The sequence below is a fragment of the Myzus persicae genome, unplaced genomic scaffold (genome assembly GCF_001856785.1).
Source record: "Myzus persicae strain clone G006 unplaced genomic scaffold, MPER_G0061.0, whole genome shotgun sequence".
Classification (NCBI taxonomy): domain Eukaryota; kingdom Metazoa; phylum Arthropoda; class Insecta; order Hemiptera; family Aphididae; genus Myzus; species Myzus persicae.
In genome coordinates this window covers 295617-314207 of record NW_019102855.1, presented here as the reverse complement: position 1 = coordinate 314207, position 18591 = coordinate 295617, and the positions used below count along the sequence as shown (strand labels likewise).

At 32.7% G+C, this 18591-nt stretch overlaps 2 protein-coding genes across 6 annotated transcripts; one reads left to right on the top strand and one right to left on the bottom strand.

Annotated features, from left to right (window-relative positions):
* The first annotated feature begins 622 nt into the window (after positions 1–622).
* Positions 623–17981, top strand: LOC111033269 (zinc finger protein 608-like). 4 transcript variants are annotated; one of them, XM_022313940.1, is made up of 7 exons: positions 623–641; positions 12245–12828; positions 12892–13397; positions 13748–13874; positions 14012–14099; positions 14192–16919; positions 17837–17981. In XM_022313940.1, exons 2-7 carry the CDS (start codon positions 12294–12296, stop codon positions 17906–17908), a joined length of 4056 nt encoding a protein of 1351 aa, XP_022169632.1. In that variant the 5' UTR covers positions 623–641; positions 12245–12293; the 3' UTR covers positions 17909–17981. The 4 variants fall into 4 exon arrangements, with proteins under 4 accessions (XP_022169632.1, XP_022169634.1, XP_022169631.1 ...); XM_022313942.1 differs by lacking the exon at positions 623–641 and adding an exon at positions 8971–9082 and having other exon boundaries at positions 14192–16891; XM_022313939.1 differs by lacking the exon at positions 623–641 and adding an exon at positions 8971–9082.
* On the bottom strand, positions 2229–8794 carry LOC111033272 (DNA replication complex GINS protein PSF1-like). 2 transcript variants are annotated; one of them, XM_022313945.1, is made up of 6 exons: positions 8689–8794; positions 3203–3267; positions 3049–3138; positions 2889–2979; positions 2716–2832; positions 2229–2493 (listed from the first exon to the last, which is right to left on the bottom strand). In XM_022313945.1, exons 2-6 carry the CDS (start codon positions 3235–3237, stop codon positions 2350–2352), a joined length of 477 nt encoding a protein of 158 aa, XP_022169637.1. In that variant the 5' UTR covers positions 3238–3267; positions 8689–8794; the 3' UTR covers positions 2229–2349. The 2 variants fall into 2 exon arrangements, with proteins under 2 accessions (XP_022169637.1, XP_022169636.1); XM_022313944.1 differs by lacking the exon at positions 8689–8794 and adding an exon at positions 3399–3725.
* Positions 17982–18591: the final 610 nt, after the last annotated feature.

Sequence of the window (18591 nt, the reverse complement as noted above, 5' to 3'; positions counted from 1 at the left end):
GGAAAGTACTAATTACGATTTCATTGATTTTATCAGAGACGAACAGGAAACTTGTTGTAGGAAATTAAGTAAATTATAAAAAGTGTCTTGGGTCATCCTATAGTTAACATGGAAATCATGAGCACTATACTTAATGATCCAGTCTTCAATATCAGCTTTTGGACGAAAATGCTCATTCCGAATTACTGTACTTAATAAAGTTAATTTTTTAAAATTACATTTAGGTTTCGTCATTACTATATTGCTAGTAACAATATCATCAGACTCTACAATGTCGTTCATCATCATTAAAATCAGGGACAACTTCTTCCGTGAAAAACTCATGCTCACAAAATAAAGTATTGTACAAATGTCTTTACACTAGTAAAAAATAAAAACTTATACACAAGTAGAGATTATTATACTTGGACTTGATTTTAGAAATTTGTATTTTGTATTTTTGTATGCCCGGTATTTCTATGATAAGTGTTATCAAATATTTCAGTAAACATGTTCAAGCAATTCGTTTTGGCGTTCTAGTAAACGTTTTCTAACCGTATTCTATAACCATAAACTTATTTATTAAACAGTTTAATCCGCCAAAACACGCCTAATGTAACCACGGATGCAACAGAATCAGAAAGACCAAATGACAAATAAAAGTAAGAAACTTTATACCAGTTAAACCATAGTTAACCATATAAAAAAAATACGAGAATTACATGGACAATAAATAATTTAAGAAATTATTTTGTCGAGAAATTCCCAAAACGATTATTTTGATAAAAGATTTTGTTTCAAATTTATTTATTCTGACATTTTTTTTAAAAATTAACTACTTACACCATTAACCACAACTTAAATAAACGTTTTTAGGGTAAAAAATTATGTAAAAATTAGAGTTAGATACAAATTAAAAATTTTGAATTTTTATTAAATTATATACATTTTTTTTTATTTTCACCATAAAAAATAAAAATAATAATGTTATATTGTAATTGAAGCGTAAGTGTCTATAAACTTTATAATGTATAAAAAACTTGTTAAAATATTGATTAGAACAAACATTTTTTAATTTCTTACGTTTTTCTGTTACCTAAATATACATTATTATGTAACAAGAAAAAACTGGATTGGTTTTAAACCTAATTAGTACTTAGTAATAACAAATGGACAAATGCCCAATTGCCTACATGGGCAGATGTGGAGCTCAGAAATCATAAAATAAAAAAGGAATGCGCTCATAAAAAGTATAAACTATGTCCTTCTTTTGCCAATTACCTACGTAGAATTTTCTGAGTTTTGGAAAAAATGTAAATGATTGATTCAAATCTGTCAAAACTCCCAATCAATACATTTCGGGCATAGTGAATGGTGTACAAATAAACATAAAATCTTTTTTGACCTATGTAAATTCTCTGGAAAAAACTTAAAATAATGTCCCAACTGTACGAATTATAATAATGTAACTTAAACATACCTCTGGAAAGGTCAAGTTATTTGCAGATTATTTTTCCAGTGTTTATGGAAATAGCTCTGACTAGGTTGTAATGTTACCCACTATTTCTTCTAATAATAATCATTAATTTAAGCTCTTCGTCTATTGATCCTGATGATATTAATGATTATTTATATTCTTTAGATCCGCATGCAGGTACAGGACCCGATGATAAACCGTTAGTGTTTTTAAAATATTGTAGTTCTGTACTTGTAAAACTACTTCATTTTATTTTCAATAAATCACAGAACCTATTTTTCGAATTCTTGGAAAAAAATTGTTTATAACCCCGATCCAAAGTAGGGCCGCAGGAGATAGACGTAATATTACTAATTATAGACCAATATCTAAATTGTCTATTTTTCCCAAAATGTTTGAAGCAATAATAACTGAAAAGTTGTCCGTAATGGTTTCTCCTCTCATTTGTAAAAACCAACATGATTTCAGACTGAAAATGTCAATTTCCACTAATTGGTATTCTATTTTACCAATTCAAAATACTTAAAGCCTTAAATGATCATGTTCAACTAGATTCAATCTATACTGACTTTCAAAAAGCTTTTGATAAGGTTCATCATAATTTACTTCTTAAAAAATAGCTTTTGTTTTAATTTTTACTGTAAAATACTTAAATATTTAAACCTGATATTATTCACACAAAAGGATTATTATCTGTTTAATATACATCAATAAATAAATAAACAAATAAGTATAATGTAGAATAATAAAAAATTACATAAAATATATTATATTTTAAAGTTTACATTTTTGCTGAAATATTATTGACATTTACAATATGAATTTAATTAACATTTATTATTTACAACTATGATAATCAATATGCAAACAAATCCAATATATTGTGTATTCAATTATTGTCTGACTTGTTCCAATATGCCCTGACGAATAAGTGGCTCAGCTTGCGATCTTGATAACATATACTGACTATTTTTTCGTAAAATCAAAACTTCTCCACTTTCTAATTCTAATTTACCTGCATCCACTAAGCTTCTTACCTAAAATATAGATACATCTATGCATAAATAATTCAATTTTTTACTAAAAAATTAAAAATATAAAAATTATCAAGTAACAATGTAAGTAAAAAAGTATACTAGCTACATTGTGATTTTGGTTTAAAATTAACATGATGTTGTGCATAAATACATTACATATTCCTTAATTTTTAAAGATGTATGATAAAAAACTTAGGCATTTTATTTTTATATATTATTTACTTCAGTATAAAGTGACTTAGGAGGCTTAGTGTCTTGAGTTAAATTGAGTCCAGTATCTGATCCTATGGTCTTCATATACGAGACTAAAGTTTTGCAATAATTATTAAACCATTCTAACTGAAAAAAAAAATTCATGTATATATAGTATAATTTATAATTAAATTTAAGCAAACCTCCGATTGTGAAAGATTTTGTCTAACATCTGAGGGTAAAATAGCCCCAATCTCCCATCTCATTGCTTTTAATCGTTGCAATCTAGTCCATCTACAACATACATTTATTTTTAACTTATTTGTTGAAAATCTTAATAATTGATTATCAATTTAACTTTACATGTACGTCATCAAACATCTTTTATTTCTTTCTATAGCTGCACGTCGTAAACGAATAGCATCCAATGGCAAATTATCTTTTTGTTTGCGCCTAAATTATTTAAATTGTCTAAATCAATAAAGACACAATAAAGAAGTATCAAGTGTTAACTTACAAGAACTCAATAATTTCTGCATCTAAAGTTTTCATCTCAGAAAGCACTTGATTGATTCCATCATTCTATGAATCAAAAATTAAATTATTTATAAAAATATTGTAATACTTGTTTATAAAATGTGGTATGTATATTTGGATCAAATAAAATATATATAGTATGTAGACACTAGTAATGATAAACAGTAAGTAGCTACATTGTATGGCGGGATAGTGTCTTCACGAGAACGTTCCAATTCCTTTAGTAATTCAATAACTTTATCACAATACATATTTTTTTGTATTTAAAAATACGACAAAAGTTTTTTAAAAAAAGGAAAAATTAAATAAAATATGAAAATTATTCGATCAATTGACTGCAGTCGGACAATATTTTAATATTTATTTCATAAAAATATTTCTTATATAATGTAAAATTGTAAGCATTGAACTTATCTGTTGATTGTTATCATTAATAAAAAAAGCGGCAAAATTAAACATCAAAGACGTTCTAAAACGATCGCAACAAAAGGCATAGGAAATTTGAAAAACATTCGTACTCAAATAAAACTGTGGAAGGGGAAGTGTTTTAAGATTTGCTTAATACTGCCTATTACGAACTGCGTAGTACCGAGTATCACACTATAATACAGTGGTACTAGCATAATATAATAATGAATTATAGGGGGAACAAATATCATAAGTTGGATCAACTATCAACAGCTACTTATGAATGTCATGACATTGTGCATTTGTGCTTGTCTGTAAGATCGAATGCCACTCATAGTCACATATACGGGAATGACTGAAGTTGTTCTATTCTTTATTGGCATAAATGCATAATGTTGTAATAATTTATATAGAACGACTCTAACAGTCTAACGACGATAAATAATAAATATGCTATATGCAATATTAGCAAACATATTATTACCCATCGCCCATTCGACCATCAAGTACATTTTATATTATACAAGATATTTATTAAAAATAAATAAATATTATACTATTTGTACTCAATTATATTCCATAATACATATAGATTGGCTAGGAAGATTATAGAATTGCAAATAAATTGTGGCACAATGTATTAATATACTTTAGATATTGTGCAAATCACGATTCGATGAGCTAAAAAGAAATTATTGAATAAATCACTAGATAGCATTGAAAAAACCCACTTTTATTTTCATATTGAAAAATATATTATTATTTTAGTATAATGTAGGTATTAAAATTGATTATAATTACTGATATTAGTGATATAAAGCAAAATAAGTATAATTTATTTGCATTTAACAATGAATTATAATGTGTAAGATACGTGAGCGAATTGCACGAAAAGAATAATGATGGATCGTCGAAGTCAGTATGAGATTACCTAACGATTTTAAATTTTTTTTTTTTTTTGAAACTGCCTGATGGCTTTTTTTATTATAACGATCAATGATCTTTAACAATACATTTCAGAGGTATACATAAATATAAGATACTAATGAATAATATTTTATAGATATATATAAACAAAAACATGTTTGGGTTATCACTCCCAATGGAGAGGCCCGGTCTTAGTCTAACATTTTATACTAAGTCATATGGTCTTCGGCGTTTGAGACGCCTTATGTCTTGAGAGTTGTCAAGTAGTTGAATTGCTGCTGGATTGGTGTGTTGATCTAGCCTTATCTCGTGTTTTCGGGCAAACTTTGTAATCTCGTCCTGGACTGAGGGCATCATCAAGTCTCGGTGGATAGTGTCATTTCTGTCGTACCGGTACGCTGCGACAATAGTACGGAGAGCAATGTTTTGACAGCGTTGAATAATCTCAATATTGGACTTACTGGCACAACCCCAAAGTTGTATTCCATAGGTCCATATTGGTTTAATTATCGCTACGTACAAAAGACGTTTGCTTGTAAGGTCTAGTTCAGAGTGTCTTCCGATTAGCCAGTAAAGTTTCCTCAATTTATCTTTAATTTGCAACTTTTTCTGTCGAACGTGATGTTTCCAGTTTAATCGCGAGTCAATGTGCATTCCTAGATATTTTGCAGCATCGTTCTGTGGGATGATCTGTTGATCCAACATTACTGGACAATAAACACTTTTACGCAAAGTGTAATTTACGTGTACCGATTTGTCACTGTTAATTTTGATTTTCCAACGCTTAGTCCAGTTGGAGACGTTGTTAAGTGTTCGTTGAAGTTGATCAGTCGCAGTCTGCTGATCTTCATCAGTTGCCAATATTGCTGTGTCATCGGCAAACATGGCTGTCATTGAATAGTTGTTAACTGGAATGTCAGCTGTGTAAAGTAAGTACAAAATAGGTCCGAGGACACTTCCTTGGGGTACTCCAGCTGATATGTTTTTCCAGTCAGTTATTGCTTCTTCGTGAATAACTCTGAACTGACGTTCAGACAGATAGGACTCGATAAGTGCGCACCAAGTATGCGGCAATTGTTCGCGTAGCTTAATAAGTAATCCTTTGTGCCAAACTTTATCGAAAGCTTGCGCAATATCGAGGAATACTCCACAGCAGTATTTTTTTTCTTCCAGTGCCTTGTTTATTATATTTGTGACACGATGGACCTGTTCAATTGTTGAGTGTTTACTCCGGAATCCGAACTGGTGTTCAGGAATAATCTGTTTTACTTCTATTATTGGTTTTAGACGCTTTAAAAGTAATTTTTCGAATAATTTAGATAAGCTTGGAAGAAGCGATATAGGTCTGTATGAAGTTACTTGTTCAGGAGGTTTTCCTGGTTTAAGTAGCATGATGACTTGAGCTCGTTTCCATTGTTTAGGAACGTATTCTGTACGCAAGATGGCATTGTAGATGTGTGTTAGATGAATCATAGCCTTTTTGGGTAGTTCTTTCAGTATTTTCGGGTTTATTTGATCGTAGCCCGGTGCTTTTTTTATATTGATATTCGTATCGATTTCTTTAGCAATTTCAATTGGAGTAAAGTACTTAATCTTTTCGCGTGTTTCGCTCAATGGTTGATTCTGTTCTATATCGAGTTCAGAAGCGATATTGTTCGGCTGAAATGCATGTTCCAGATGACGTGCATACATTTCAGCTTTGTCTTGGTCACAACGTGCCCATGATCCATCTTCCTTGCGAATTGGTGGTACATAGGCTCTAGGTCTTTTCATTTGTTTTGTAGCCTTCCATAACGAATAGTCAGAGTCTTTTGTTGCTGAAAGGTTACTCAAGTAAGATTTGAACGTTTCGTTTTTGACTTCTTTTATCTTATTATGTAAAAGTTTACTAGCGCGGTTCCAAATAGTTTTATCCGATGGATCTCTCGTTCGGTGCCATTTTTTCCGCGCTTTTCTCTTTTCTTTTACTAGTTCCCTGACTTCCATTGGGTAGGTGATTTCACAATTTGTTCGTGCTGGTATATCAGGTGTTGCCAATTTTGCTGCCCTTACAACGTTGTTAGTTAGCTGTTCAATGGCACTATCAATTTCAATTGGTGTTCTAAGTCTTACAGAGAGGGTAATCATTTCTTCTAGATTAGCTCTGAAGAGGTCCCAGTCTGTTTTTTTATTGGTGAGCGACACCTTGCTTTGTTTTTTTATAACATTTGAACTTAGAGTGAGAAGAACTGGTATGTGGTCCGACGTTAATTCTATGAGATCTATTATTTCGACGTAATTAGAGGATATACCTTTCATTACAAAGAAATCTAATAAATCCGGAATCTTATACTGGTCGGTTGGCCAATACGTTGCTTTTCTTGTGGAAATTATTTCAGCATTGATATTGTTTGCAGCTTTTAATAGAGCGCGTCCTTTTGGGGTGATAAGTCTCGAACCCCAATGAGTATGTTTGGAATTATAGTCTCTTCCAGCTATGAATCTAGCGCCCAAAGTATGGAAAAATTCAGTAAACTTTATTTCATCTGCACCCCTTTGCGGTGGACAGTAAATTGCAGTGACTATGAGGTTTATACCGTCATTTACGACAACGCTGGTAGCTTGAATATGGTACGATTTTAAATTGTTAAAAAAAAAAAAAAAAATGTTCAGGTGACGACACCAGTTTCTTTTGTGACGTGTTATTGGTGGGTTTCTGGGAAGTGTGTAAAGAGTATTTAAAGTACACAGAACAGGACGAACAGTAGAACAGGTATTTAATGTATGAAACTCACGATGGCAAATAAGCTAGTCGGATTTAATTGAAGTTTTGTATAGAAGCATTTGTAAAATAGAATATAACAGTTTCATTGATGAACAGATTTTAAGGTCGGATTTTGGGGATTCACTTGAGACATAAACTAAGGTCTAAGGAGCTTCGGCTGGGGGCGTCGTCTGTTCGAATGATAAGACAAAAAAAAAAAAATAATATGAATATAAGATGGAGCTCTGATGGTAATCACAAGCGAAGACAGATATTATTGTATGTCGAAACCCTGAATGGTTATCCCGCATAAAAAGGTTCTTGGCAGTACCTCCCCCCCCAGACGAGGCAGCAATACCATAGATACTATAATGTAGTTTTAGGTAAAAAAAAATATTTCAATACTAATACGAAACTGTCGACTGATTTAGGTAAAGCATCTTTAATAATAACTAATAAGCAGTGTTTATATTTTTTTTTTATTCGGAAAACAATGTTATACAAAAACCCCGACAATTTAATATTTGAATACTATATATTCATAATAGGTACATCAATCAAAAGTGTCTTATAAGTTTTATGTATTTTTTTTTTGTATAACTTGTTAATATTGTACCCATATTGTTTTTTTTAAATTTTGTTTAGCTGTTAGATATTTTAATTGTTGAGCTACATTTTTTATAAAGGCTAAAAAAAAAAATTTTTATGTAAAACAATTATTATTTCACACGATTATCAATATTGTAAATATTGTGACGTACTACCTAGTTACCTACGCACAACGTGTAAATGTGTAATCGTTGTGTTACACTCGTGTGAAAAATAATTGTTGATTGCATATCTATACATTATTATACCGAAATATTATCCCGCGTAATATTATTGTTATTATTTATTACTACTACTACTACCTACTACTGTCTACTACTACTAATGTTGTTGTTGCCATTATTGTTGTTGTTATGTGTACCTATATCATATACGCGACACCGCCGTCGTGTAGTCGCAGGCCGGCGGGTGGTCGCGGACCGTGACCACTGCGGCCGGCGGGTAGGCTGACGACGACGACGACGACGACACGGAATGACGAGCGCCCCCTCCCCAACCATCCACCATCGTACACGCTCGACGACCCGAACGCGGCCGCCCGCCGACAACACACCATAGGCCTCTTTACCCCGCGCACCGTTCGCCACGTTTAACCCGTCGAAACACGCGGCGCCCCGCGGGGAACGAACTCGTTCGGCGCGGCTCGCGCGCTCTACCGGTGTAACTGCGAACCGGGCGTTAATACAAACAAAGAACGTGTCCAAAGCACGTCCAAGGTGTACGGACTGGAAAATGTGAAATAAAAAAAAAAAAACATATCACCGAAGGGTGTTGTTTACCGTTTAGCAGCAGCTATCGTTTATTTTTTCCGTCAGGCCGGGCGTATGTTGGCGACGTTCGATTAACCGACCGCGTTTGTTCCGTCGTCCGTCTCCGTTGTTCCGGTCCGAGCCGCGAGTGTCGCGTAACCACCGCACCGCACCGACGACGACCGCCGCCACCGTGTGGCCCGACTGGCAGTGCGCGTAAAATGTCCCGCGGCCGCTCAGCGGTTTCACGGCCGTCTTCTGACTGAGTACCGTAACAGCCATTTTGTTTGCGCGTCAACGACAGTTCACCCGATCTCCTAGCACAACGAGGGCGACTCCTCGCGAATCCTACTCGGGTGTCGACACGATCTTGATGTACCACACCGGAAGCGCAATCCTCTACGTCGGGATTACATAACTTTTAGTGAGTACCTACTGCACCGTGGTTGCGCGTGTCGTGTGCGCGCGTGTGTACTCGTGTGGCCGACGGCCGCGGCGCGCGCACACGGCTGAGTTGTCCTTATGGCCATCCGTGGTCGATCTGACGACGGCGGCCACCGTTTACCGTCCCGAAACTTAACGTGCCCCATGCCGCCGCCTGTGGCCACGGGGACGAACGATCTTGAGGGGGGCCCTGGTTTGTCGTCTGCTGCCCCCGTAGTCGGATGGCCTGCCGTTCAATCCTGTCTGGATACTGGTTTAAAATTACCCATGTCTATCGTGTAGAGTATGGTTTCCCTGCCCAGCCGAGGTTTATCGTAATACCTCCCCAGACAGTTGTATCAGATATTTGAAAAAATGTGAAATATCAGAACTACCTACCTATATTTTAGGTGAAATATCTCTAGTGTTTGGCTACTGTCCGGGTTCTATTGGATGCTGTGGCGTTTTATGTCTGGCACCAATTGTGGAATGTGTTTTTTACGATCAGTGAACGAAATACGTAGGTAGTTTTTATCAATTGAATATTCAAATAATTTATAGGTAGGTGGGTCAGTAGTGATTAGAGAAAAGGCTAAAGCTAAAGAACAAGACTTACATACCTATAATAATGGGAAGTGATTAAATTAATTTGAATATACCACAGCTACTCATTTGTTGTTTCTAACTAAAAAGTGGTGTGCACTTGATACTTTTTATTTTAATTTAAATACAATTTAGTCAAGTACCTATTTAGTATTTACTTTATGACATTTTTGTACCAGTACCAGGTACTTATATTTTAACAATATCTCCTTAAAATAAAAATAAAAACTGTGATTGCCTGAAGCAGGACTAGGTTATTATGTTAGGTATTTAGCAGTGATTTTTAATGTAATTGTTTTTACTTAAATATTATGTATTATAATTGGGTAGCCTATTAATATGTTTATATGATGTCATTATAATGGTAAAAAATTAATGAATAAGTACTCAATTTCCTATGGAAAATGTCAACTAATTTATTTTCAAAATATTACTAAAAATACAAGAACATAATATCAGTGAATCTAAATCTATTATAACTCCAACATTTTAGGTAGGTACCTAAAAAACTATTTCAGTTATCATTTAATTTTTATTCATTAAATTATCTTACAAAAGATTACTATTATAATTGTTAAAAATAAAAACCTAGGAAAACAATAGATAACATCATATTATATTTTTTGTTGATGTATTTATATAGGTACTATATATTCACAGATTTAGGGAACACTTAATTTGATTGGTAAGAACATGTTGATGTTGAATTAAATCAGAAATTAAGACTTGAGTGTATCTACCTACCTAAATACTCATTGATAGGAATATTTAAAATTTTTAACAAACATTATGAACTATGCAATGAATCTTGTATTTTTTTGAATAGGCTTATTTTTTCTATTCATTTTGACTTCATATAATTACTATTTATTTTTTTTTTTAATTGTTTATGGCATCAACTACGAGGTTATTAGCCGGAGGTACTGTAGGGTTTGGAACACGTGTGCTTGTTTTGGCAGAATTTCGAATGGGGCACCATATAATTATTGTCTCTACTAATTATTGAAAATCAAAAATGTGAGATAGGTACTTCAAATTATTATTATTACTTAATAATTCAATTTTTGTAATTATAATATTTTGATAACATTTTAATGCGTACTATAGATATTTGTTATTAAACTATTGAAGTAAAATAATAGGTCTTAAGTAGAACATTTTCCAAAATAAAAAATTAACCTTCTCCATAACTTAAAACATTATAATACAAACTATGATGAATGGATTAAATCTGGGTAAAAAAATTAAATATTCTCTTACATCTGTGTACCTATTCATACTTTGAATATTAATATGAAATAACAATACCGTCTATTGAATTGTATATTATTTGTTTTTAACATTTTTAAATGTTAATTATAAAATAATAATGGAACTAGCAGTCATAGACATAAATAAAAATATTTAAAAAATATGTATTGATTGCCTTAATCAATTATGTAGGTACCTGCTAAATGATTAATTTTCAGGTTTTTTCAGTATTTTCATTCTTTTTTCACCTGGTTTTATGGTTCCTATAACTATAAAAATATTGAAATTTTTTAATAGCTTGGTAATTGTAGGCCATTACGTTATCAAAGATTTATAATATAATATAAGCTATCCAAATATATGTATTTATATATTTTTTATTAAGTAGTTAGTGTAATTTCTATAAACTAGAACATGGTTTGGCCATTGTACAATTGGGTATGATGTATATCTACGTAGACTATTCAATAATAGTAGGAAGTTATTACAAGTTATTAGCATACCTAAATAAATACTCTAAAAATTAATAATTAACATGTTATTAGTTCATAATTATATATTTTTATTATTCAAAATAATTTTTCTATTTTAAGTAGGTATTTAAATTTTTTATACCTACTAATTCTATTCAATTTTTAAAAACAATTAATTTTGTTTTTTTTTTTGTCTTAACTTTTAATCTAGCTTTTAATATACTTTATAGAAGGTACTATGGCTATTCGTTTCTACAAATAAAGCTATTAATTTTTTGAAATACGGTTGAAGTTAATATTAGTTGCAACTAGCAGATCTAGATTCAAATGATTGGATATGTTTAAATGTACCTATATTTTAATTTTTACTCGAACCTACTTAACTATGTTTTAAACCTTGGAGGAGGGTGTGAGGGTGCTAACTAAATATATTTTATCCCTACCACATTTGATCGACTACCATAGGTACTTAATCCATGATTTAAATAGGTAGTTAAGTGTTTATATAACACTATAACGATCATCTAATGCAGGAGCACCTCTCTTCAGGCAGTATTGTACATATTATATAATTATAACCAAAAACCTAACTTGGATATAATCTTGTAGACATTGAACTTGTGAATACTTCCATATATCTAGTATTTCTAGTTCCTACATAGATAATTGTTGACAACAATTATCGATCATCTATTTATGTAAGGAAATATTGTTTGTTTTATATATTTTAGGGAGATTTCTCAAATGTACCTACCTAAATTGTATAATTGAAATAAATAAAGATAATTAAATATGATATATACTCAGGTTGCCTAATTTTAATGTTATGATTCTAGGAAAGGATAAAATGGTGTTAGTGGTCGGGGCTCGCGGTCCTGGGCACGGATGGCGGCCCCAATGAGAGAGGAGCTGGGAGGGGCGGTGGCGGCGTCCACAGATAGTGTTGGAAGTGGCAATGGCAACAACAATAATACCAGCAGTAATGCAAATTTTGAGTACGACGATAATGAATGGGATATTGGTATAGGCGATTTAATTATCGACTTAGACGCAGATATTGAAAAAACAGGATCAACATCTACAACTACAGCTAGTGAAGCCCTTGGTGTTACCAATAGTGCGGCTACAACAGTCGGTTTAACGGCTGGTAGTGGAGCCATGTCAGGAGCAGCTGCCACTGCACCCACAGCCACTACAGCTGGCAGCAATAAAGCTACTGTTGAGCATTCAGCTACTGTTGATAAAGGATTAAAAATGAAAATCAAACGAACAAAAACAGGGACTAAGAGCTTTGAAGCTAAACATGAAATCGTCAAGCCTGGCGAGCAAAATGGATCTTTAGCTTCCACTCAATCTCAGTCAAGTGGCAGTGCCTCTTCAAATGACTCATCTGGATCGTCCGCTGAGTCTAAACAAACTGGTATATATATTTTTAATTAGTTAAAGAAGAATAAAAGTAATTTGGAATTATATTTTTGTTAAGGTAAACATCCCAGCACATCTAGTACCAATTGTACTACTCCTTCAACCAGTACTACTTCAACTGTAAGTTCAGTAAAACGTGGATCTAGCAGTCATCGAAGAGATAAAACAAAAGACAAACAACATAGTTCATCTACAAGTGGTGATAAGTGTCATAAAGTAAATTCTAGTTTGTCTTCTGAACTTAATGGTCGAGGTCCTGTTAGTCAATCAGCTCCTAGAACCAGCACTTTCCCAGCTTTATCAAGCAATACACAGTCACCTAATGTACCTGGTCCTGGACCACCAGTTGGAGAAGCAGGAACTTCAACTTCTTCAAGTGTAGCCAATGGTCCGGAACAAATTGTATCACCCCCTGTAGTTCCAATGGAAAATACCCAAGCTACTTCAAAGTCTTCTGCGGTATTGTCTACCTTATCAAAACCTCTGCAATCTACCTCACCACCCCCAACCAACAAAGTAAAGACTGCTAATAGTTCAACTTCTGCTTCCCTAACAGAGCAAAAGGTATATAAATATATATAATATTTATATATATACTTATATATTATAAAATTTGTTATCTTGAGTGTTTGTATAGATAAAAATATTTATAAATTTGATAACCCTAGTTATCAATATATGAACAAAATTAAATAATTAAAATTGTAAGTTCAGCTAATTTTATCCTGATTAACATTAACAAAGTATTTAACTTATCTTTTATTGAACTTTATTCAACAGTTTATATTTGTTTAAGTTGGCATAGATATATTGTTTGATATTCAAACAGACAAATTTCTATATTTAAATTAAATTATAATATTGTTTCACTATTTTCTAATATGTATTACTTATTAGTTATTTTACATTTCCAGGAAACTGCTGATGCCTGTGTTGGTACTAGCATCAGTGTTGGAACTGTTACAGAACCAGATTGTTTTGGGCCATGTGAACCAGGAACACATGTTAATTTAGAGGGAATTGTATGGAACGAAATTGAAGGTAAATAGAAAAATAAAATAAATGTACATGAATTGTTTCCTTAGCAATACACAAATTAAATTATAGAGATACTTATTTCCTTTTAGTTCTAAAACAAAATACATATATATTTATGTTTTATTAATTAATAATTATAGGTGTGCTTGTTGTTAATGTAACATGGAGAGGAAAAACTTATATAGGTACATTATTAGACTGTACTAGACACGATTGGGCTCCACCTAGGTAATTACAAAATTAATGATTTTTCCATTTTGGTCTTACTTTATATTTTTGTTGAACTAATAATACTGAATGTTAATTTTAATTTATTTTAGGTTTTCTGAGGCATCCGCTGGAGAACCAGAATGTCGTTTACCTCAAAAAGGACGTGGAAAAAGAGGTCGTGCTAGTTTAACCGCTAGCCCCAGTAATGATTTGGTAAATTTTACTGAAACCAGATCTTCAGTTCACAGTAAACTTCGAAGTAATGGAACAAATAAATGTAATAGCAGTAATAACTCAAGTAGAAGAGGAACATCATCACCCACTCCTTCTTCATTTGTTCCACCACGTTCAGATGCTAACAGCTCGAATAAGAGGAAAAAGCCTCCTGGTTCTGAAGATGAAGCATCAGGAAAAAAAATAAAAGCAGAGCCAGCAAGTCCACCACCTATGTCACCTACTATGTTAGATTGCCCTGAACCAAACTGTTCTAAAAAGTATAAAAATGCTAATGGTTTAAGATATCATCAATCTCATGCACATGGTGCTGCTTTGGACGATGAAGATGCTGACACTAAAGAATCTGGTGGTGCAAGCACTTCTGAAAATGAAGATGATACTAGTCCTGTTTCTGTTAGTAATTCTGGTATTCAAGATAATCTAAAAGAAGAACAGCCTATTGTCATTAATCAACCAACTGAACAACCACAGCTTTCGACAACTCCTCCAGTAACTGAAGTGGATCCTCCAGCTCCAATACAGTCTCCTCCTCTTTTAGTTACAAAACCAAGTGTTCTAAGGTTTGGCATCTCTGGGAATGAAGAGACTAACGTTGTTACCCCTACATTGACTGCACCTAAAACAGTTCTATCAGTTCCTGTTGTTCAGCCGGCTCCTACTCCACCACCACTGCTACAGCCAGCAACTCCTTTGCAAGCAATTGCTCCTACTTCTCAATCGCCACAACCCCAACCACCAATTTTACATGTACAAAGTCCAGCATCACAACAGTTACCTACACCTCCACAAATTCAACCTTTAGCACTAAATCAGCCGCAAGTTCAAAAAGTACCGCAATTCAAAGTAAAGCCAGCATCTGCTTTAATGCCCGCTGAAGATAATTTGAAAGCCAATAAAGATATTAAAAACAAAGCAGCAACATCATCTCATAAAAAGAAAAATCGTAAATCACCAGCTAGTAGTCCCAGACCATTTTCTATTGATCAACCACAGTTTGATAGCTCAAACTGTAGCCGTGAGGATGTACAAAGTCCTGCATATTCTGATATATCAGATGATACAGCACCAATTCTTGAAGTTGAGATGAATGATAGTATGAATAAACAAAAATTATCCACTACCGATAAAAAGTCAGAACCAAACACAGCACATTCTCCTCATCCTATCCAACCATATAATATGTACCCGTCATATTATGGTCAACCGCCTTATTTGATTTCTTCTGTACAACCGAATGACACATCTAAACAAATTAAAGAAGGTGAAAAGATTAATCAACATTCACAAGATTTAAAAATGTCGTCTTCAACTGGAGATAAAGATAATAAGAAAGATTTACAATCAAATCAAGCAGCTGAATATCAGCAACAAAAGCTTTTACAACAATATTTTAATTATGATTCCTATGTTCAAAATTATCCTTATAATATTGGAGCAGGTTATCCAATGTCTATGGTACAAGATAAAGAAATGAAGCCTGATGATAAAAATCATCAACCTTCAATGCCAGGTACTTTGAATGTTCCTCAGCCTAATAAAATAAAAACTGATCAAATAGTACCCAAAGAAAAACCTCCCCATCAGAACGAAAATCATCAAATTATGAAAGAAAGCATTGAAATGAAGTCACAAATGAATTCAGCTTATATGTTTTCACGGCAACAGCAGCAGCAGCAGCAGCAGCAACAACAACAACAACAACAACAACAGCAGCAACAACAGCAGCAACAACAACAGCAGCAACAACAACAACAACAACAACAGCAGCAGCAACAAGATGATGTTAGGCGTTATTATGTATATCCAGATCAGAGACGGAAGGATCACGGTTCTGTTGATCATTCACATACCAAGTCAAATACACTAAGTACACCAACTAAGCATTCTATGGGCACAAACTCTATACACAAGCATAAAGAAAAACACGAAGACAAAAAAGATGATAAAATGTGTAAAAGTTCTTCTCATATGTCAGAAGGAGTTAAACCGACAATGGAAACACAAGGACCACCTCCACCTCCTACGTCTTCATATGCATATATACATCCAGGTTTTATGCAGTCACCGCATTTCGCTGGTGCATTGGCATTTGATCCCATGTACAGGAGTGCAATGAATCCTATGTTGGTGCCCGGACCTTATGGCAATACACCACCACCCCCTTATTTACATCCTCAGCTACATGCTCAAATGCAACGATACCATGCACCTGAAGATCTCTCACGACCAGCTGTTTCTACACAGTCGGCAACTCCTTCCCAACCACCATCTGGGCCTAAGGCGGCTCTTGATCTCCTACAACATCATGCTAGTCAATATTACTCTTCACATAAGATACATGAGTTACAAGAACGTGCCATTAAGTCGCCTACACCAAAACCGAATGCACAATCGGGCCTAACGCCAGCTCCATCACCAGGAACTAGGCAATCTCCATCTTTAACGTCAACTGGCATAGTACCATCTGCCACTGAACGAACTACGTCTACTGGTCCTCCTTCGTCTACCCAATCTTCTGGTAAATCTGGGTCAACTGGTGATCCAAAAGACTGCCGTTCACCACCTCCTCAAAGGCATGTACATACACATCATCATACACACGTAGGTCTTGGATATCCATTATATCCAGCGCCTTACACGGGCAAGCCTTTATAATAATTGTGTGTAATTGATGTCCCAACGTTACTGTTCATCAATAAACATTTTTTTTATTGTATTGGAGTTTATTGCGGGACATAAATTGACTCAATTAATACACTTTTATTTTAACTCTTATTAAGATAATGCTTAACTATCTTAAGCTATAATCTTATTTGAGAATTTTTTCTATTTTAAAGCTACTGTTTAAATCACTTTTGCCTAATTTATTAAGTCTATGGTTTTTTATTGGCCAGACTTTCTTCTGTTCCAGTGTTAAGAAACAAAATGTTTTGCATTAGATAGAAGCATTTAATAACAATTGTTAATTGTTGTTGATATAATTATCAAGCATATATAACAATGTGTGCTTCCTTATAGGTTTAAGGTTTACTTTAGATACAGGAATGCCATTAAACAGTAGCGTCCTTCTATAAATTCATATTTGACACTAACTAAATGTTTTTACTATCAATTAAAATATGGTAATAAAAATAAATACTACAGCAATATTTGTTAGTAGTTATTCCATACATAACAATTTACACAATTTATGTAAAGTATGTTTTTGTATGGGCGAGTCTGATCAAAGCTAATACAGGTTTACCTTAGTTCCATTGGCTAATCATAATTTAATTTTATTACTATTATTTTTATTATATACTATTATAAATATTATTTTTATTTTTATAACTAATTATTATTATTTTTGTAATATTTTAATTAAAATTAAAAATTGACGGGTTCTTCGTATAATTTTGGAGTGGTCATTATATATCTAATTAGCCTTAGGGAATAAAATAATTAATATTATTTGATTGGTATATTTAAATTGTATTTTATTAATTTCTTCTACCTTAAAATTGGATTTTTTTCAGCAGTTTTCCAATAAATTTGTTTCACTTAATTCAAAGGCTGTGATTTCGAATCGAGGCGAAAGATTTGGTTTTTAAGTCTTTAGGTGTACACATTCTTAGACAACATACAATTTTTTTTTTTTTTTTGTAAATTTTTATGTAATTATGTACAAATGTCAAAAATGTATTCATTTAATTTGTATTAGTTTTATATTAATTTTAATTATTTAAAAAAGGTACATATATTTCATATATTACATAAATTGCCCAATTGTACATAAATAAGATGTGGAGAAAAATCACACTGTGAATATGCTAGGCTTTTTCTAGGCAATCTTTATTAATGATGATATTTTATTTATTATGACTACATATATTAAATGTAAATATTTTATGTGGGATTTTTTGTACTATAGTTGGAAAATATATTTTAGTATTTTTTGATTATTAGGTGAATAAATTTATATTATTATTATTGTACACTTAATATATAGAAACCTAACTAGTATATTTTTTTTTAATTACTTATTATTAAAGACTACAACAATGTTGTTTTTTTGTCTGTTGATGATAAAAGACTGCACATTGAAAAGTAAAAAAATTGATATTAGAAATGACTTAAATTATTTTGTTTAGTATTTACCTAAATTGTGTTATCCATAAATCTATAAAATTATATTTATTGACTGTAATTACTAATTAGTTATTGAAATTTAAAACATGTCCTTATTTATTCATGTTCAAATTCGGTTTTTTAAAATTTATAGTTACCTATCACT

What these genes read in the sequence shown, in the direction of transcription:
- LOC111033272 (XM_022313944.1), bottom strand. Translation starts at nt 3,473, where the DNA reads ATGTATTGTGATAAAGTTATTGAATTACTAAAGGAATTGGAACGTTCT. An exon ending in GCAGAAATTATTGAGTTCTT is followed by an intron (nt 3,139 to 3,202) that starts GTAAGTTAACAC and finishes TAAATAATTTAG; the next exon opens with GCGCAAACAAAAAGATAATT. An exon ending in CTAAGTCACTTTATACTGAA is followed by an intron (nt 2,494 to 2,715) that starts GTAAATAATATA and finishes TCTATATTTTAG; the next exon opens with GTAAGAAGCTTAGTGGATGC.
- LOC111033269 (XM_022313940.1), top strand. Translation starts at nt 12,294, where the DNA reads ATGGCGGCCCCAATGAGAGAGGAGCTGGGAGGGGCGGTGGCGGCGTCC. An exon ending in CTTCCCTAACAGAGCAAAAG is followed by an intron (nt 13,398 to 13,747) that starts GTATATAAATAT and finishes TTACATTTCCAG; the next exon opens with GAAACTGCTGATGCCTGTGT. An exon ending in CACGATTGGGCTCCACCTAG is followed by an intron (nt 14,100 to 14,191) that starts GTAATTACAAAA and finishes AATTTATTTTAG; the next exon opens with GTTTTCTGAGGCATCCGCTG.